Raw genomic sequence first — 18,090 nt, forward strand, 5'->3', positions numbered from 1 at the left:
ACATGCACCAAAAGGTCACCTGTTTGATTCCAGGTCAGGACATAAGCCTGGGTTGCTGGCTTGATCCCCGGTAGGGGGCATGCAGGAGGCAGCCAATCAATGTTATGTTCTCACATTGGTGTTTCTTCTCCTTCTCCCTTCCTCTCTCTCTAAAAATCAATTTTAAAATCTTTAAAAAAAAGAAAGGAAAAACATTCCCTATTCACATGGATACATTTAATAAAATGAAATCTGTGACAAAGAGGCAAAAACCCTAAATCAACTTGGCATCCCTTTTACTATCTAACATTAGTGTGGGTAATGCACACACTACTAAAGGGGTAAAGTCTCTTTGGAAAACAAGTAGGAAAAAGGCCAAATTTAATAAGAAAAACACAACACTTGCCCAAACATCTACGTAACATTTGTGAATTCCCTTCTCCCCACGTCCCGGTGCCTCGTCCCAGTGGCTTGTGGAGGACTTCTGGCTGGTGCTTCAGGAACAGGTGCCTGAACTGACCTCCCCACTCCCCAAAAGCATCTTATACAGAAGACTATGGGAGAGCCTCCCTTGTAGGGTTTTTTGTTTGGGACAATTCAAAACATAAAAAGTGGAAGTCATTTTCCCCCAGAACACCACTGCAATAATAAGGATAATGACGCAATGAAGCTTCAAATGTGTACAGTGCTTTATACTTTTTTAGAGCATTTTCACACACATTATTTCAATCAACTCATACAACAGCTTTTGGCTTATAACCAAGACAGTAGAAACTATAGGATCTTGCCCAAGATCATACAAGTAGTGAGACAACTGGGGCTAAACCCAGATTGCATGATTGGTCCGACATTTCCACCAGGTCACTAGCCAGTAAACAGGTCTCTGTCCCATTGTTGTCACCCCAGCTGATGTCCTCTCACTCTCTATAGTCAGGCTGCTTGTCAGTTAGTAACGATATCTAACTTTAGATATAAATTTCAAAGGGAGAAAAAATACAAGTCCTTCTTTGACAAGCATTATAGAGATATAAAAATAAAAGTGGCATTCTTTTTTATTGCTTCTTTACACATGTCTTTCCCAGATGCAAAGGCCCTGTTAGGGAACAGTTCATCCACCTGATATTTCTAAGTATACAGAATACCCCTTAGTAATAGCAGGGCCTTCACACCAGGAAACCATTTGCTAAATATTCCCCACTGTCTCACAGCATGGCCTGTCCATTTCTTCCAGACATAAAACATCTGGGCTAGTATAAGAAACATAGCAAATTCAAAGAGATGTTTCCCAGATGTGCAGCTGTCCTCAAGAGTCTGTCCCAGGGCCAGCTCTGGAGATTCACATTTCCCAAGACCCTTTTCCACTGCACCTCACCATAGCTTTTATGTGACTGAAAAAATTTCAAAGAGGTTGACCAGATAGCTGAATAGAGCACTGAGCCGTGAAGAAGCAGCACTAGAGAGCACCCTGCAGGTGGCCCATGCTATGTGGTCATGTGATAGTTTTCAAAATTCTATTCACAGCAAGTGTGGTGGGATTCCCTTTCAAATGTTTCGGTCAGGTGAAGGAATTCCCAGGAAGGCTGCCACCTTCGGTGTGGGGCGCGTTCTTCTTTGTCCTCAATGACACACAGGCACATCATGGAGCCTTCGACTTTAGGAGAAACATCCTGCAGAAAGTTGCTCATACCAGTTCTGTCTTGGGAAGTGTCACTAGCTCCACAGGCTTGTTTGGGGAGGTGACTGGGAGAAATGCTCGTTCCATTAGAGGTTTAGAAAAATCTGGAAAAATACTCTGTTGTCGTGCAAATTTCTGAAAAATAAATTAAAAGAGATAAGTGAGAAGTGAGCATTTGGAGAAATGCACCAGTTGTCACCTCTATTTAGACTCCATTCACTAAGGGCTGCCTGGACATTTGTTTGAAAGCCCTCATTATGCTGGCTACTCACTCATTCTACACTGGGCTTGGTCTATTTCACTGCTACTTCTAAACTTTAACCAGGAGATGCACCAGTTACAGACTGGGGTCATTTCAGGCCCCTACTATTAGTTATCTGTATGGAAAAATCAGTGCCCACAGAAACAGGCATTTGCAACAAAAAACTAAAGTCACTCACTTTTAAAATTTATTGCCCAGTAATTCTAACTATCTTATATGCAAATAACTTTAAGGACAAAATTACAAGCTCTTTGAGAGCAGGAACTATGTCTTAGACCCCTACAGTGCCTAGCTTAAGGCCTTGTATACAGTAGGTGCTCACCAGAGTCTTTTACTTAACTAAAGTCTAGAATAGCAACCAGAAAGAGGAGTACATGACCAGAGAGGCAAGTAGGTAAATATAGAGACCCAATCAGTGACCAAACAAAGGAGCCCTGGCATAGCTCCTGGGTGAGATCTGTCCTGGTCCCTAAGTAGCCAGCCCTTCCTGATGGTATTGAGGCATATGGAAAAGTTCATTTCCTCGTGGGCCAGGCCCAGAGCTGACCTTGCTCCCCCACAACCTCAGTCAACCTATGTGAGCAGCTATGCAGAGTCTCTAAGCTGGAGCCTGCTGCCAATAGCTCAAGGGCATCTCAGGGATACCTAAGAAGGGGCCAGCCACTCTCTACCGCAGGACACTCTCTGTGTTCCCCACTGCTCTGGCTTCTCAGGGTAATTATAAAGAAGTGAGTGGAAGTAACAAAATATAAGGAGAGAAGCCCTAAGAAGAAACAGTTGAAGGACAGGTGAAGGACACTGATCTTTCCCTGTGTGGCTGTGCTGCTCACTTGCCTACAAGAACGCTGCCTCTGTCCCGGCTGGGGGACAGAAGGTGTTGCACTTTCCACCACTGTAACCATGAGGTGAGGCCCTCGGGCACTTTAGTAGGATCCTTTGGCATTTCTCAGATTCCCTTCACATATCTTACTTCATGTCTCGTCCCAGTGCTCTGTGCAGAGCCACAGGACAAAAAAACAAGCTGGGAGCTTGTTGTAATGATTCTCACAGTCTGGGGGCTCAATAAGTCTAGGGCACAGAGACGAGCTCTCTGTTATTAAACGACTCATACTGTCTTCAAAACATTCGGATTGGTGCCCCAGGTGTTCTTTTTGTAATAACAGATGTCTTAAGAAGATACTTACACAAGTGAAAATGATGAGTGTTAAGTAGAAAACCACCAAAGCCAACAGCAGTACAATCTCAGCTCTGTATTTCTTAAAAGTTGCTTCTCTGTGCTCCTTATGGCATCCTTTAAAAAACATAGGTGAAATATGAAGCCATTTAACAGGGCTTTTCTATCATAATAAAAAGCTCAGATGCTTTGTTCCTGCTCTTTAAGTCCCTGTCTCCCATTACTGTCCTCACATCTGTGCCATCGGAAGAACAACAGTAATGACAGCAGCGGTGGTGATGGCGGCTGCCAGCGCTCACTCTCACTCTATCCAGCTGTGTGCAATGGGATTGACACATAGCATCTCACTGAATCTTCTGAGACAGGTCTGAGCATCCCATTTTACAAATGAAGGAATCAAGGCTCAGAGAGGCTGACGGACTAAGGCAGGTAGCAGAGTCAGGAGTCAGGTCCAGACTTTTCCTGCTGCCCATCAGTCTCCATTTCAAATGTCTGGGGTTTCCTGGCTTTTAATTTGCATTTATATCAGTTGTTGATCTATCTATCTTCATTGTCTTGTGTAGAATGCTGGGTGTCCTGACATCAGGAGGACTGCAGGACTATAAAATGAGGCTGTGAGCTGCCCAGCTGTTGCTGGATAAGTAGACACACTTTCGTAAAACTGTTAAAGCTCCTCCACCAAGACTGATGGTAAGGGTGGCCTACAGAACAGCTCCCTTAGGGAGGGGGGCATTAAAAGCTGTGGTTGCAACCCTCTGGGAGGCCGAGTGAGGCATTCAGCCCAGGAGGGCACATGGCGGAGACAGCTTCTCCCCACTCAGACATGACATCCTATGTGCTGCTTGGGGAAGCAAGGTTGCTAACTGAGTCTCCCTGAAGGCCAGGCAGGAGCAGGTGGAGTGCAGATGATTGGGGGGTTCTTCCCAGGGACAACCTCAAGAAGCTGTCAACCCCTAAAACTGGATTTAAAAGTTAGTGCAATAATCTAGGGCTAAATTCTCACAGGAACCTGTGACTCAAGGTTGAGAATCACTGGCCTAATGCTTCCTACCATTTATGGGCACACAGTCTACCCCAGGCACTGTACTAGCATTTTAATGCAATATCTCATTTAACCGTCATAGCAAGCCGGTCGTAGAAATTATTATTCCATTTCAGAGATGAAAGAACTGAGGCTTAGAATCAATCAGAGATTTGTCCAAGATTACATGGTGAGGAATAGCATAGCTAATACCTGAACTAGATCTAAGTAACTCTAGAGTCTAACCACGTAACTTCTAGCAACTTGCAGGCCTTCGAAGAGGAAAGGAAAAAAAATCAGCTTTGCTTTCACTTCATCTCTGCTCTTCCCTGCCAGGTTTCTCCCATTTCTATCATTCCTATCATAATATTCATTGAGTGCCTACTTGTGCCAGAGACAGCAGAGACCAAAGCAGAGAATGGAGCATGTCAGGGTAGTATATTCTACAAATACAAACAAATCAGTGTAAAGGGCTAGAGACTGACAAGGGTTATGCTGTGATAGGTGTGTGTGAGTGTGTGTGTGTGTGTGTGTGTGTGTGTGTGTGTGTGTGTAACAGTAAACCAAATCAAAACACTGACCAATAAACTGATTGTGCTCTTGGGAGTATCAGAATACTACCTTGTATCAGATTCCTTTGAAATACTGGATGGGAAAGAGTAGCTATTGTTAAAAAAAAAAAAAATCAGGGATTATGTGACAACAACATGTTTGTCATTTCAAGCCTCAGCCACTAACAAGAATTGGGCAGAAGTCAAATGCAAGGAATATTTTAAGCTACATAAAGAAGTTATTTTAAATAATCCAAGGAGGAGATAATCCTTGTCTTGACACTTGATTCACTAAGCAAAAATGAGTATCAGTCACTGGAACATGATTTTCTTGCTGTACTCTTTTCCTTTGGCCTGAGTTGAGATATTGGGAAAGTTAACCTCTGTAAAGGGAAAGGGAAGTGCTGTTCTTGTGTTAAAAAGGTAGGAACATGAAGCAACTATGTTTCAAGGCCCCAAATGAGCAGAATATTATACAGTTATCTGGTGTTGGGGGACCACACAATTTCTCCATCTCCCAAAAGTCAGACTTAGATACTTCCTATTTGCTCCACAGGACTCTTATATGACTAAACGACAGTCAAATTAATTACATGAGGCATCTCCCCCACTCAGGCTGGGTGGATCTGTCTTTATTTACAGAAAAAAGAACAAGTCATGGCATTCTTGCTGTAGAATTTAGCTTTCAGCCACAGATGTGCTCCAAAGCTTCTGACTTAGGCTCCGGCAAAGAGGGTCAATTTTAACAAATACAGAACGTGCACAGGCATTTTGCAAGAAGAAAACAAGTGTAGCAGACCACCTCACCTGTCACTTTCAAGGTCACTGTGCCACTTTGGTTTCTCTGCCCTTCCGGCCCCTCCAGAGTGCATCTGTATGTGCCCGAGCTGCATCTGGTAGTATTTCGGATCTTCAGGGAATATAGCCCTTCACTGGGGGCCTCGTAAAGGCCCTCCTGCTCCATCTGGTGATGGTTCTGCACCTCTATCCTCTCTTCACCACTCTCTGTAAGCTGTTAAAAAAAAGAATCATTGACTCATGCTCTACTGACAGATCCACAAGCACTGAGCCTCCACACCAATGTGCTGCCTCTTATTTTCACAAAACCCCTCCTCCACAGATGTCTGAAAACAATTTATTGTGTGGATGTGTGACCTTTGGGGCGGGGGGGGGGTGGGTGAGGAGAGAATCGATGACAATTCTTTAAGGCTCTGTTTGTTTTGGAATTAGATCAGGACTGTATTTTATGATCCTTCATATCCCATCCTCTACCCTACATGAAAGAGAGAGTGTTGCTATTGACGCTGATGATGTGTTGATGATGATGATCTGATGAAATGGGTAAATCATTTTGAATCAAATTTTGTTGCTGACTGTTCTATATTAAATGTCCTCTTGTGTTCTTCAGCTACCAACTCACCCACTGACTGCCTCTTATTTTTGTATCCCAGCCTTCGATTTGGAAACGTTCCTAAATCTGTTAAGACCATTGCCAGACAATGATCTGACGTAGGCTGTTCTCCAAAGGCTGTGTATCTGTGTGGTCATCCGAGACATCACTGGAGGTACCACACTTATTCTACCTAAGTAGGAAGACAGGTGACTGTAGTGCCATGCAGAGATTCTGTGTCAGATCATTTGGTCATATCAACACACACGTGAAAGGATAGTTACAGCTTAAATTACTGTACCCAGGACAGATCAGCCTATAGATGCCAAATTTAGCCAAACAAATTGGGTGGGTTTTCTTTCCCTGAACTATCTTTATGATTAATTGCTGGGGCCTCTTTGTCATCTCCTACTTCAAAGATTAGGCACACACTGCACTCACCATCAATTCCCTTTTCCCCAGATATATAATTAACTTGCCCATCCACCTTCCAATGAAATGTTTCAAAGCTTCTAAAACAGACTTAAACAAGCAGGGAGGTGAATCACTGTATTCGGTGCTCAGCCTCTAGCCCTATGCTGAGTGGCTGGGGACCAGCAGGAGCCTGGGTTCAGTGGCATTCCTTACCTGTCCCCAGCATTGTCACAGCACCACAGAGCCACCCAGGGTAAGACACAGCATTAGCAGGCTTCACTGCCACTGTCTTTGCCCACCCCTGCCAGTGCTTCATCCCTCATTCTGGGGCACCTACAACTCCTCTCCTCCTTCTCAAATGGGAATCGTGCAGGGAAATATATAACCAAGGGATCAGGGGAACACCCAGTGGTGCCAAGGCAACTAAGGAGAGAAAATACACACACACACCCTCTGTGGTTGGTTCCTGCTTAATTTATTAAGTTAGGGAACACGCTACGAAGTCACCAGAAGCTCTGGTTCCAACTTCCACAGCCTCGGGTGTAGTTAGCATTCCTGTGGAGTGGGCTGCAGAGACATCTGGTGGCAGATTTATCGCTCCTGCATGGAACCCTGCTCCACTCACTATCACGGGGCTGCTAAGACTAATGGCTTTTCTCAGGCCGAGTCTATGAATGTAAATCCTATTTCTTGACGGTTCTTCTTGTGTTGAAAGGTTCCTTCCTGAATAATCAAGGATCCACAGACTGGGGCCTTTAGGTGTTCAAAAATAAAGGAAAAAAAGGAGGTGTGGCCAAGGAACCTTAGAAAAAACTAACGTGTCCAACAGATTCTAAAACACATATAACATAGCTCAATGTTTCCCTTTTCAGGACTAATTAAACCACACACTAAGGCCTCATCATGTGCTCGCACCTGTCCCCTCGCTGCCTGAAGAGGTGCCTCTTCCCACCAGAGCTTTAGATGGGCCAGGTGCCCAAGACCATCAAGGGCCACCTGTCCCGAGACTCCCCATCTCTGGTTTGAACTAATCAAGTCAGCTAGGTCTCTGCAATTTGCACAGTGATGTCTTTTCAAACTTAACCTCCAAATGCGTTCAACTTTCTAATAGATTTCACTGGAACTCTGTTTTGCTAGAAATCTCTGCTTCTGAAGATACAGACACTGGCTGCAACAATCATTTTGAGATGATCTGCCTCTGGTTTTCTCCTGGAGCCTCCTCTCCCATCCAGTGACCTCCTCCCTCAGCTCAGAAAGGCCCTAAAAGTCAAGATCAAAACTTCCAACCCCCTGGAGCAGGTGGAAAATAAACTATTGTGCTTATTTATATAAATAGGACCCCACTGCCATGCTGGCTGCTGGGAGCCTCCCAGGCCAGTACTGTATGCCCAGCTGATCAGAACTGCTGGCAGTGGCCTTCTGCCCATATGCAGATGAGAATTCATTTAGAACATCACCAGTAACAACAACAAAAAGTAATTTACTTGATGGCCAGATTTTCGTGGGCTTCTAGCAAAAACCTCCAGCGGGCCTCCAGTTATTTTCAATAGCAAAGCCAAGGCAGGGTGAGAAGAACAAACAGGAGAAGTAGGGAAAGGCAGAACAAAGAACCCCAAAGCGACCTGCAGAATTGTAATGTCCTGAGCCACACAGCCATCCATGGGATCATGGCAAAGTATCTCAACTCTCACGGGGTCATCTTCCAATGGCCCCTTCCTGGGTCTTCCTGAAAGACCCAGAGAACAAGGAATGCTACTGGCTTCACCTGGGAACTCTTGCCACAGTAACAAATAGCTCTCTTTGCCTGGTAAACTCGCTCCAGCAAAAGGAACCTGTACATTCATACAATGTGCCTGGAAATATTTCATAACTCTCCTCAGGCATCAAGCTGTGGGTGTAGACAATGCCTATTCCCCTTCTTTTTGTTATTTTAAGATATGCCTTTGTGGATGAAAAAGGGGCCACATAACAAACCTGACAAGCTCAGGGGAGGCCTGCATGGCGGGCCTTACAAACTCAGAGAATGAAAGTAACCACATAGGGTGGTCTGAACATAAAAATTCCTAACTAAGAGCAGGTCCCAGCAGGCAGTCATGTCCTAGGCTTGTAGCTTCCTTGACCAAGGCCAATCTTTACCTTAACTGAGCCTATCTGTTGTATTTTTGCATCTAAGAGAGCATACCTTTGAAATGTCAGATTAATCTCCTTTTTCAGATCCCTCAGGGCACAACCTCCCACCAGAGCAGGAGACCACAAACCCCTCATTGTTATCTTGTTCCCCACACATCATCTCTATGTGTTGTAAATGTTAGTTACTAACTAACTGGTACCCACCAATGTAAAGGAAATATGTGTTTCTCCATTTTGCCTTTTTAGCCAGCCCCAGAGATTTCCATGCTTTGCTCTCTCCCGCCCCTGTGATCGATCACCAGTGGATTTCATGTAACTCTCCTTACATCTCCTCCTTTGATTCTAATATATAAAATAAGCTGCAAAACTGCATTTCTCTGGAGCATTTTCTCAATCCGGTGAGATTTTTGCTTCCCGGCAACTGTCGTCAGTTTGGCTCAAATAAACTCAAAAATTCTCTACAGGTTTGGACGTGTCTTGTGTCAACACCTTCTCATGTGACTACATCTGGGGAACCTGGGCCTTGTCTACAGCCGCAAACACAGTTGTCGTGTTGATGTTAATGCTGCATGCTGAAAGTGGGAGTGCCCACTAGCAGTACCAAGAGACTCCAGATGTAAAAGTTCAAATCATTGCCTGCAGCCCTGTGCCTGAGCAGCTATCACACTGTGGGATCAGCAGAGTTCACTGTGTGGCAGCATCGGTGTTTAAGAACGGGAGGAGAATTTCAGAGGGAGGATGATGGAGTAACAGCAAACGGGCCATCCTCAACTTTGCTTTGTTTTATGAGTTCTTATAAACATTCGAGCTGGCTCAAACTCAACCACTGGCAAGAACGGCTCTTTAAACATTCCAAATCTAAACGTGTTTCACTGCCTCTCTGCACACACATTATTGGAAACAGTAATTCATTACAAAAGGAGCTCTCCGATGCAGTCACAGCCAAGCATAATTGACAGGAATGATTTAACGCACCCTTTACTAGCACAATGCTGATATTGTAGTGCGCTAGACCACAACAAGATCTGGGCAAATTAACTCCTCCAAACACTCATCACAATTATATTTTTAAAATCTTCATTCCCTACACTAATTCTTATGCTGGCCAGTCTACCTTTTTGACTGAATTAGAAAAGGGCAGAATACAGGATCTCACTTTCAAAAAGCCTATGGACTTTTGACTTGTCTCAAGGCTTCCAAATTGACTAAATTATTAACGTACCATATTCTTTCCCTAAAATTGCAATTTGACCTTAAGAAAACCGCAAGCCCTAAATTAAATCAACTTTCTTTAATTTGCTGAATAATAAATCAATCAAATACAAGTACTAATTTTAACTTTAGAAATGATGGACAAATTTGAATTAAAATAAAATAAATCAAATAAATGTTGAATATGGCTGAAAATGAACCAATATTTTAGTCAAAAACTATTGTATAAAGTATTTATTTAAGTTTACATCATTTTATCCAAATATATACTAACCTCCTGGATTACTATATTTGAATATAAGAGGGCTCCTCTTCTATTCTTATCACAAAGAAAGAATTTTGACCACAAATATAAAATCCAAATTTATCATTCATGAGATCCATTAAGAATGTGATAGGAAACTAACTACAAGAAAGAGGTTTATTTGAGGGGCAATGTGTGTGTGTGTGTGTGTGTGTGTGTGTGTATACATATATATATATATATATATATATATGAACATAAATGTGATTCAATAATTTGATTAAACATATTTAAAAGTATAACTTTTATTTAAAGATAGTATTAAATTAATCTGATATATTCTGATCACACTGAACAGCTTTTTTTTTTTAATCACATTTCTCGTGCACTAACATTCATGTACCTTGGTTTCTGACTCAATTAAAGTGCCAGTATAATCACCATTCATCATAAAAACAGCTCTTGATAACGTGCAAAATAGTTTGGCTTGGTGGTTGATGCCATAATGAGGGTAGAATGTATGCACATTAACATCGTTTTTTTCTAAGTGTAGTTTTATTGGAAAAATGATTTTCCACTTTGAAATTTAGTAGATCTAACAGACAGAGTTGAATTTATGGTGGTTAAGAGAGTCATGACTATGGCAACATAATGAAGAACACAGACTTTGGGCCTGGAACCAAACCCCAGCCCCACCACAAGTCCTGCTCTGGGCCAACTGACTGGACAGCTCTCAGGCTTCTTTTGCTCACAGAGATGGGGGTTAGGTGGTAATTAAACCTCACAACATTGGTGTAAAGATACCTGCGATGATGGAGATGTACATATAGCATAGTGTCAATCATACAGAAAGCCCTAAAAATACTACTACTCTCTTTTCTTTTCATAGCCAAGGTTTCATTCAGCATTCTAAATATGTCCCTGCACATGGGAAATATTCAAAAAGTATTTGCTGAATGAATGAGTGAATTTTAGATACAATGAAAACCTTACAAGGGCACTGGAATCAAAGGCCTGAAGTCAAGTCCCAGCTTCTCCATCAGTTAGCTGGGTCATCTTTGGTAAATCACTTCACCTCTGAGCTATTTCCTCATTTGGAACTACCTTACTTACCTCATATCTCATGGGGTTATTTTAAAAATCAAGTCAGTAAACACATCAAGTGCTTTATAATTGCTAACACTGGTAATGGAAATGACCTCTGATAGCTTTCCACCCCGTCCTCTTCATTCAGTCATGCCTTATTATTGATACTTCCAGTCTCCTCTCTGGCAACAATTTCTTAAAAGTCCCAATCTCTGCTTTAGGAAGAAATCATTTTTCTACTCACAGTGTCTTTAAAATATCCACAACGCTAAATTTTCTAAATTTTAGGGAAGTACTTTAACCTAGGTCAGGTCTGAGCTAAGGACTGCGGGTAGAAAATGTGGGGTCATCACAGGCGTAACCAGGAAGGGATCATGGAAACAGTTTTAGATGGAGGAGCACTTTCTTTTGGGTAAGCGAATCTCTTTTTAGTCCTGCCCTTCATAAAACCTTCCCTTACGTCACTGAGACCTTCTTTTAACTTCCTCTTCTTTGTGAAGTGACATAACCAAGTACAGAACTAAGACAATCCAGTCCTCATGTGATTCAGCTTCCCCCTTTTCATCTTGGAAAACAAGTATTTGGTATTTTTTTTTCCTATTTAACTCTCAGCTGTCTTCTTCCACTCTACCCTCTTCCAAGCTAAAAGATTTTAGCAACTTTGCTCTGTCTTGTCATTGTTCAAAAATCTCAGTGATCCACTATTCTGGTCTGGCAGAGACTTCTATTGCCTGTCTCAGGCAGTCACATTCTGCCTTGCCCACTCTTCCATAGAACCACGTGGACAGGACTGGGGACCAAGAGGAAAGCGAAGGGATATTCTATGCATGTGTTCAAGTCTAATCGAGTTAACCTGATGGAAGTTTTACTATAATGAGAGAATAAAGCCTCACACTGAGATTCATCTTTCAGGATGGATCATATTCTGGCCTTCACCAAGAGAAATATGACATTTTTCATTATGTCATCCTCTTTGCTTAAAAACTTTAAACGGACCCCTGCTATCTAAAGGATAAAGTTCAAACCCTTATAGTTTGGCATTCGAGGTTTTTCACAATCTGTTCCCAGCCTACTTAACATCACCTCTCAGCTTTCTGCTTTACAACTGTCCTCTCTAAATCACTAGTTACCCAAAGCTTCCCCCAAATGCTTGTGGATCCCTATATCCATGCCTGTGCTCAAGATGACCCTCTCCCCCAACTGGTGTGGCTCAGTGATTGAGTGTCGACCTATGAACCAGGAGGTCACAGTTCAATTCCCAGCCAGGGCACATGCCCGGGTTGCAGGCTCGATTCCCAGTGTGGGGTGTGCAGCAGCCAGCTGATCAACGATACTCTCTCATCATTGGTATTTCTATCTTTCTCTCCCTCTCTGAAAATTAATAAAAATATAGTTCATAAAATAAAAATAAACGGTCCTCTGGCAAAACTTCTGTGTTGATCTTGGGATGGCCAATGCCAAGCCCAGGACTTGGCACATATTTGTGACTTAGAAATATTTACTAAATAAAGAAGGTGTAAATATGGAAGACATCTGAAAACCAACGTTAGGTCTTTTCATAGTTTGACCTAAAATGGAGCCCATTAAAATGATTCAACCAGGTCAAGTAGTATAGGTGCCAATGGGGACAGTATGATTTTTCTATGATGCTAATACACACGTTGTTTTCACTTTTCAGTGTTTTAGTGCTTCTATATTTAATGTATATTTCCTTTTTCTCTTAAAAACATGTTCTTAAATTTCTCTTACAACAGATGGCATTCTAAAATCAAGGAAGTACAATGAGTGGCATGCATTGGCTCCTTCATGGGTCCTTCAGGGTCTGTGGCTGTACAGAGTACATCTACCCAGACCACTCATCAACTATAGCGCCTCTGAAGGCACTCTGCTCTGCTTAGTGCCCCCTTGCTGTGTAGCTCATTATTACATAAGATGGCAGAGACAGAAAATATAACACCACTGAATAGGAGTTTAGCAATGTACATGGGAGACAGCTTCATAATGAATGAAGAATAAGAAATATCTGAGTAGTGAAGTAGCTTCGTTGAAGCCGTTAACCTGCTCTCCCACAGACCCCTTAGTCTCCAGGATACCCCATGATCTCCCACAGCTAGCACTCTTCTAAATATAATAAATGTCAAGTCTGATCTATTCTCTGAAACCATAGTCTTACTTCCCCTTTCTCCCTTCCTTTGGAAATCATCTAAAAAACACACTTGTCTTGTGACGCATCTGTCCTCACCCCCGCAGTGTCACCCAGAGACGAACTATATATCCTCTTTCGTTATGCATCAGCATAGGTTGTCAGGGCTCTTAGCATGATAAAGGATGGTACTACATCTTCTTGATTAATAGCCATTCATTAGTAGTAGTAGCAAATATCAACCATCCCCAAACACTCCACCCAGTGTCATCGTCTCTCTCCAAACCTAGTGCAGCCTCATTAAAGAGAGTGCAGACCAATGGTGCTCAGTCTGAAGCACAGATGTGGCCCTTTAATGGGTGATCTTACTCCTGACAGACACGGGATTGTGCTATGCCCTCTTATGCTAGAACCCAACTCAAGGTCACAGCTTGTGGAAGAAGCGTGCTGGAGCAAAGTCTATTTGCAAAATTTCTCAAAATACCTCCCCAAACAACCACAATCTATTCACACTCTAAAAGCTAAATTTAATGGACGTACTGTATTCACTTTTCTTTTTCTTCTCAACCACTCATTCTGCCTTAAAAGGTAAAATATAGGAAAGGATGAGAGGAGGACCCATTGTTGGATTCCAGAGAGGAGGAAAGTAAAGTTGGGTTAACAAGAATTGGGCTATCTCTACCTACTCTTGGCTCCATCTTTGATTCCTCCCTGTGCATGTCTATACTAAGCCCCTTCTGGGTCCCTCTCATTATGTCTTCTTAATAAAGAGAATAAAATGGACACTGTTCCATCCCCATTCATCCTAATGTTATAAATACTGATTGGACACCGTCTGCTTTGAATCTTTTGATAAAAGACAGGTGATGAGGAACACATGGTTTACACAGGTCCTTTTGTTAATCTCAAGTGATCAGTGCCAACTGGACAGTGGCAGGATGCTCTGTGGTGCCTGAGAACTGGGTGGATTGTGAGTCATTATAACTGTAATTGTGACATGCAGAAGGCCTGTAAGAATGTGATTCAATTGGCAGACAGTGAAAACCCACCCTGGAAGGGACTCTCTGCTTTACTTCTCCAGCAGGCAACCACAACTATGCAAGAGGTTTTACAAACCACACTAGTGATGCTGAGAAGGTAATGTGAGCCAGGCTGGCCATAGTCACCAGATTTAAATTGCTCACTTTATAGCTACCTCACTGCTTGACTAAAATGTTTTATAAAAAACTTGGGTGGGGGGGGGGGTTGACAAGACACTTAATCCTCCATAAGACGAAGTGTTTCAGTATTTCACCTTATTTCCAGAACACACTATCCATTTTTCTTGCACAAGAACAATTGATGCAAAAGTATCATTACAGGGCTGGGAAATAACAAATATCTACAGAATATGCTGGGACCTGTTAAAAAGTTCTTGAAGGAACAATGTACATCATTTTTGAGATATTTGATTAGTGCATTGGCACAGCATGGCTCTCCTGTCCACACTACTCAATCACAGCTCACTTTCTTAAAAATAAATAAGTATGGTATGAATTTTCAAAGACTCTATTCCATGGGCCAACAGACAAAAAAGAGAATGCCAAGAGACTGTTGTCTTTTTTTTTTTTTCTTATCACAGTTTTGAGAAACCTGCAGGGTAAATCATGCAAAAGTCATGTTCAATAAACAAGCACATACATTATAGAGTTACATCATCAGCTGACATCCAAGAAGCCAAAGGTTAATTGCTATGGTTTACTATATCATTCCAAGTGACCTCGTGCAAGAAGATTTAACTTGACAACTGTTTGAACTTTACAGTCTGAGATTTCATCTGCTTGTTTCAGGAGTACTTTTTCATTACTCCCCTGGGAATATTAATATTGTTTTCTTTTTTTAATTACTTTCTGGAAAGAACAGTGGTTTCACAGTTTCCCACTTCTTTAAAACTAAATCCCTACCTGGCTAGCCTTGCGACACTTTCATTTTCTTTACCTTAAATCAGTGGTTTTCAACCTTTTTCATCTCATGACACACATAAACTAATTACTGAAATTCTGCAGCACACCAAAAAATATATATTTTTTGCCAATCTGACAAAAAAAAGTTGGTATAATTTTGATTCATTCACACTGGACGGTTACTGTTGTGTTGGCTGTTGTCATTTTTTTATTTGATATCTAAAGAAAAAGAGGTCTGTGCTCCTGACTAAATAGTCAGATATCGCATGTTTTAAAAATTCTTGTGGCACACTGGTTGAAAATCATTGCCTTAAGTAATTAAGAGAGGAAACATCAAGATAGACTTTGAAAAACTCAGGCTGTGGAGTCAGACTGCTTGACTGAGATCCCAACTCCACCATTCAGCCACTTGTGTAACAGGAAGCAGGTTATTTCACTCCCTAAAGCTCAGTTTCTTCATCTCTAAGGCAGAAGTCATGGTACTGATCTCTTGGAAGATCTTTGGAAGGACTGAAAATGCTAATACAGGTAAATAGTTATCTCAGAGCCTAGCAGATGGTGAGCACTCAAATAATATGGGTTTTACACTATTTTTGTTTAAATAGTATTCTTTTTTTTAATCCTCACCCGAGGATATGTTTTTTATTGATTTTAGAGAGAGAAGAAGGGGGAGAGAGAAAGGGAAACATGGAAGTTGAGAGTGAAACATCAATTGGTTGCCTCCCATATGAGCCTCTCACTGGGGATTGGGCCTGAAATCTAGTATTAAGCTGGAAACCATTTTGTGCACGGGAGGACACTCCAACCATCTGAGCCACCCGGCCAGAGCTAAACAGTGTGTTTTTTTACAATGAGAAAAATTTGGAAATGTTTTCTCCCATCCCACAGTGAATACGGTGGAAATGAAATAGGAATAACAGCAAATCTACTTTCATACACAACACTGTGCCCCAAGGCTGCAGCACCATTTCCACTGCACATAACTCACCAAGTGCCAGCCTGGACTCTCTGAGCATCTACCCTCGCAATGAACAGGGCAAACAGTGGGTGCATTCAGAATACACAAAAGCAGTTGTGCAGCACTGTCTCCAGGGAACAGTCAACCTGGGTAGGCAGGGACACACACAAATGCACAGAGAGAGATAACTGTCCTCTGCTGCCTTGTTAAAGGGCCAGATGTGTGTTCAGGTTCTCACAGCATCTTTTACGCTGGGCAGAAGAGAACCCTGCTTGGGTGGAAAGGGGCAAAACATGGAGATTTGCTCCCAGGTAAGAGGACAAATGAGTGATGGCTGCAGAATAAGGCTGGAATGGCATACTCATTCTGCTTAACCTAGAGGCAGTAATCTCATCAGAGAAGGCGAACAAAGGACCAGAGACGGCCAAGGCGGCATGGCTTTGCAACGCCACCAGAACCGCAATCTTAGAATATGAAAATGTTCCAGTTCAGAGGAAACTTTAAAAAAAGCCTCAACGCGACTCAATCCTCTCACAGTAGAGGCAATGACGCCTGTTCTTACACGCGTGGACACGGCTCATACAGCCTCACTGACACCCTCCTTGCTGGACCTCTCAGGACGGCCAGAGGGCAGAGGAGCTAGAGTAAGGGAGGGGGCCAAGGAAAGGGGATGACTGACAGGTAACCACCACCTATGAAACAAACCCAAGTCACGTCCATCTCTCAGTCCTTCCTTTCCAATCGCCCACCTCCCCCACCTCCAAACTGATGGGCATCACAGTCACAAAACACCATAAATCAGAAATCCTCTTGCCCAATGTCTTAAATAGGCCCTAGCTGCTTTCTCCCCGGCCTACCAGCCCAACCACAGGTGGCCTCCAAAATCAACCCGAACGGGCTCAACAGTATTGCCTGCCCAGACGTCTAATGTGGGTCATTCATCTCGGTTCACGTTTAGGGGCAGGAAAGAACTGAGGTCTTCGGGAACAAAATCTAAGTCTGCCGAGTACCTGGGTGCGCGCAGAGTTGGGGCGAGGACCGGGAGGGGTATGGGAAGACAGGGTGCTTGGAGTTCAGCTGCGGGAGACTCCCCATCCCCAGCCGCATAAGGTCGCCAGCCTCAGGGAGATGGTTCGGCAGCCTCCAATTGAGCCAACCAAACCCCAGCCTGCGGGCATCTCGGAGCTTACCTTGGCCCAGGAGACCCTATAGGGCACCTGCAGGTCCCGGGGGGCGGTGCACGGCAAGTCCACATCCTCGGAACAAGCCGCCTTCACTTCCCGCGCTGCTGGCGCCAGGCCGCAGGCTGCAAAAGGGAGAGAGACGGTGGAGTGAGCAAGTGAGGAAAGGGGGTGTCGTGGGGAAACGGGGGGCGACAGGAGGTCTTGGGCCCTACCGCAGCTCAGGAGCAGGAGCTGGAGGCTGCGTGACATGGCTGGGGAATGCTGGCCTGTGGCGCGCTGGCGCCGCGCCCCGCTCTTGTAACCGTGCGCTTCTGGACTTCCCCAGGCGCCGGCCCAGGGGAATCCCCAGCGAGGGGCGGAAGCAGCAGGCGTGCCCTCCCCGAGCCCTCGGCCACCGGGGCGCCCCCCGGGCCCGCCCCTGGAGCCCGCGGCCCGAGCGCGTTCCCGCCCCCGCGCGCCCCCTAGCTCGCGTCGCAGCCGCTGCTGCCTGGCCGCAGTGACAACTATCCCCGCGGAACGCCCAGGGCTTTGGCTTTGCAAACTGCGCTCGCACGCGTGACACCATCCGCTGACCCGCATAACAAAGCCAGGAGCGGGGCCAGTCCAGGCTGTTAATGGTCTTTTTACGAAGGTGAAACCAGATTCAGAGAGGTCCTGCAGCTCCCCAGGCGCCCAGCCTGTCCGCGGTGACGTCACTAGTGAACCAGGTCCTCAGTCCACATTC

General features: G+C 43.8%; 1 protein-coding gene across 1 annotated transcript; it reads right to left on the bottom strand.

Annotated features, from left to right (window-relative positions):
• Positions 1 to 345: 345 nt before the first annotated feature.
• CD83 (CD83 molecule) lies at positions 346 to 17,785 on the bottom strand. The gene is made up of 5 exons (XM_080655062.1): positions 17,579 to 17,785; positions 17,373 to 17,488; positions 5,470 to 5,674; positions 3,101 to 3,207; positions 346 to 1,789 (listed from the first exon to the last, which is right to left on the bottom strand). The coding sequence occupies exons 1-5, from the start codon at positions 17,613 to 17,615 to the stop codon at positions 1,661 to 1,663; spliced, it is 594 nt and encodes a 197-aa protein (XP_080511188.1). The 5' UTR covers positions 17,616 to 17,785; the 3' UTR covers positions 346 to 1,660.
• Between the last annotated feature and the right edge of the window lie 305 nt (positions 17,786 to 18,090).

This window comes from Plecotus auritus, assembly GCF_963455305.1.
Source record: "Plecotus auritus genome assembly, chromosome: 2".
In the NCBI taxonomy this organism is placed as follows: Eukaryota; Metazoa; Chordata; class Mammalia; order Chiroptera; family Vespertilionidae; genus Plecotus; species Plecotus auritus.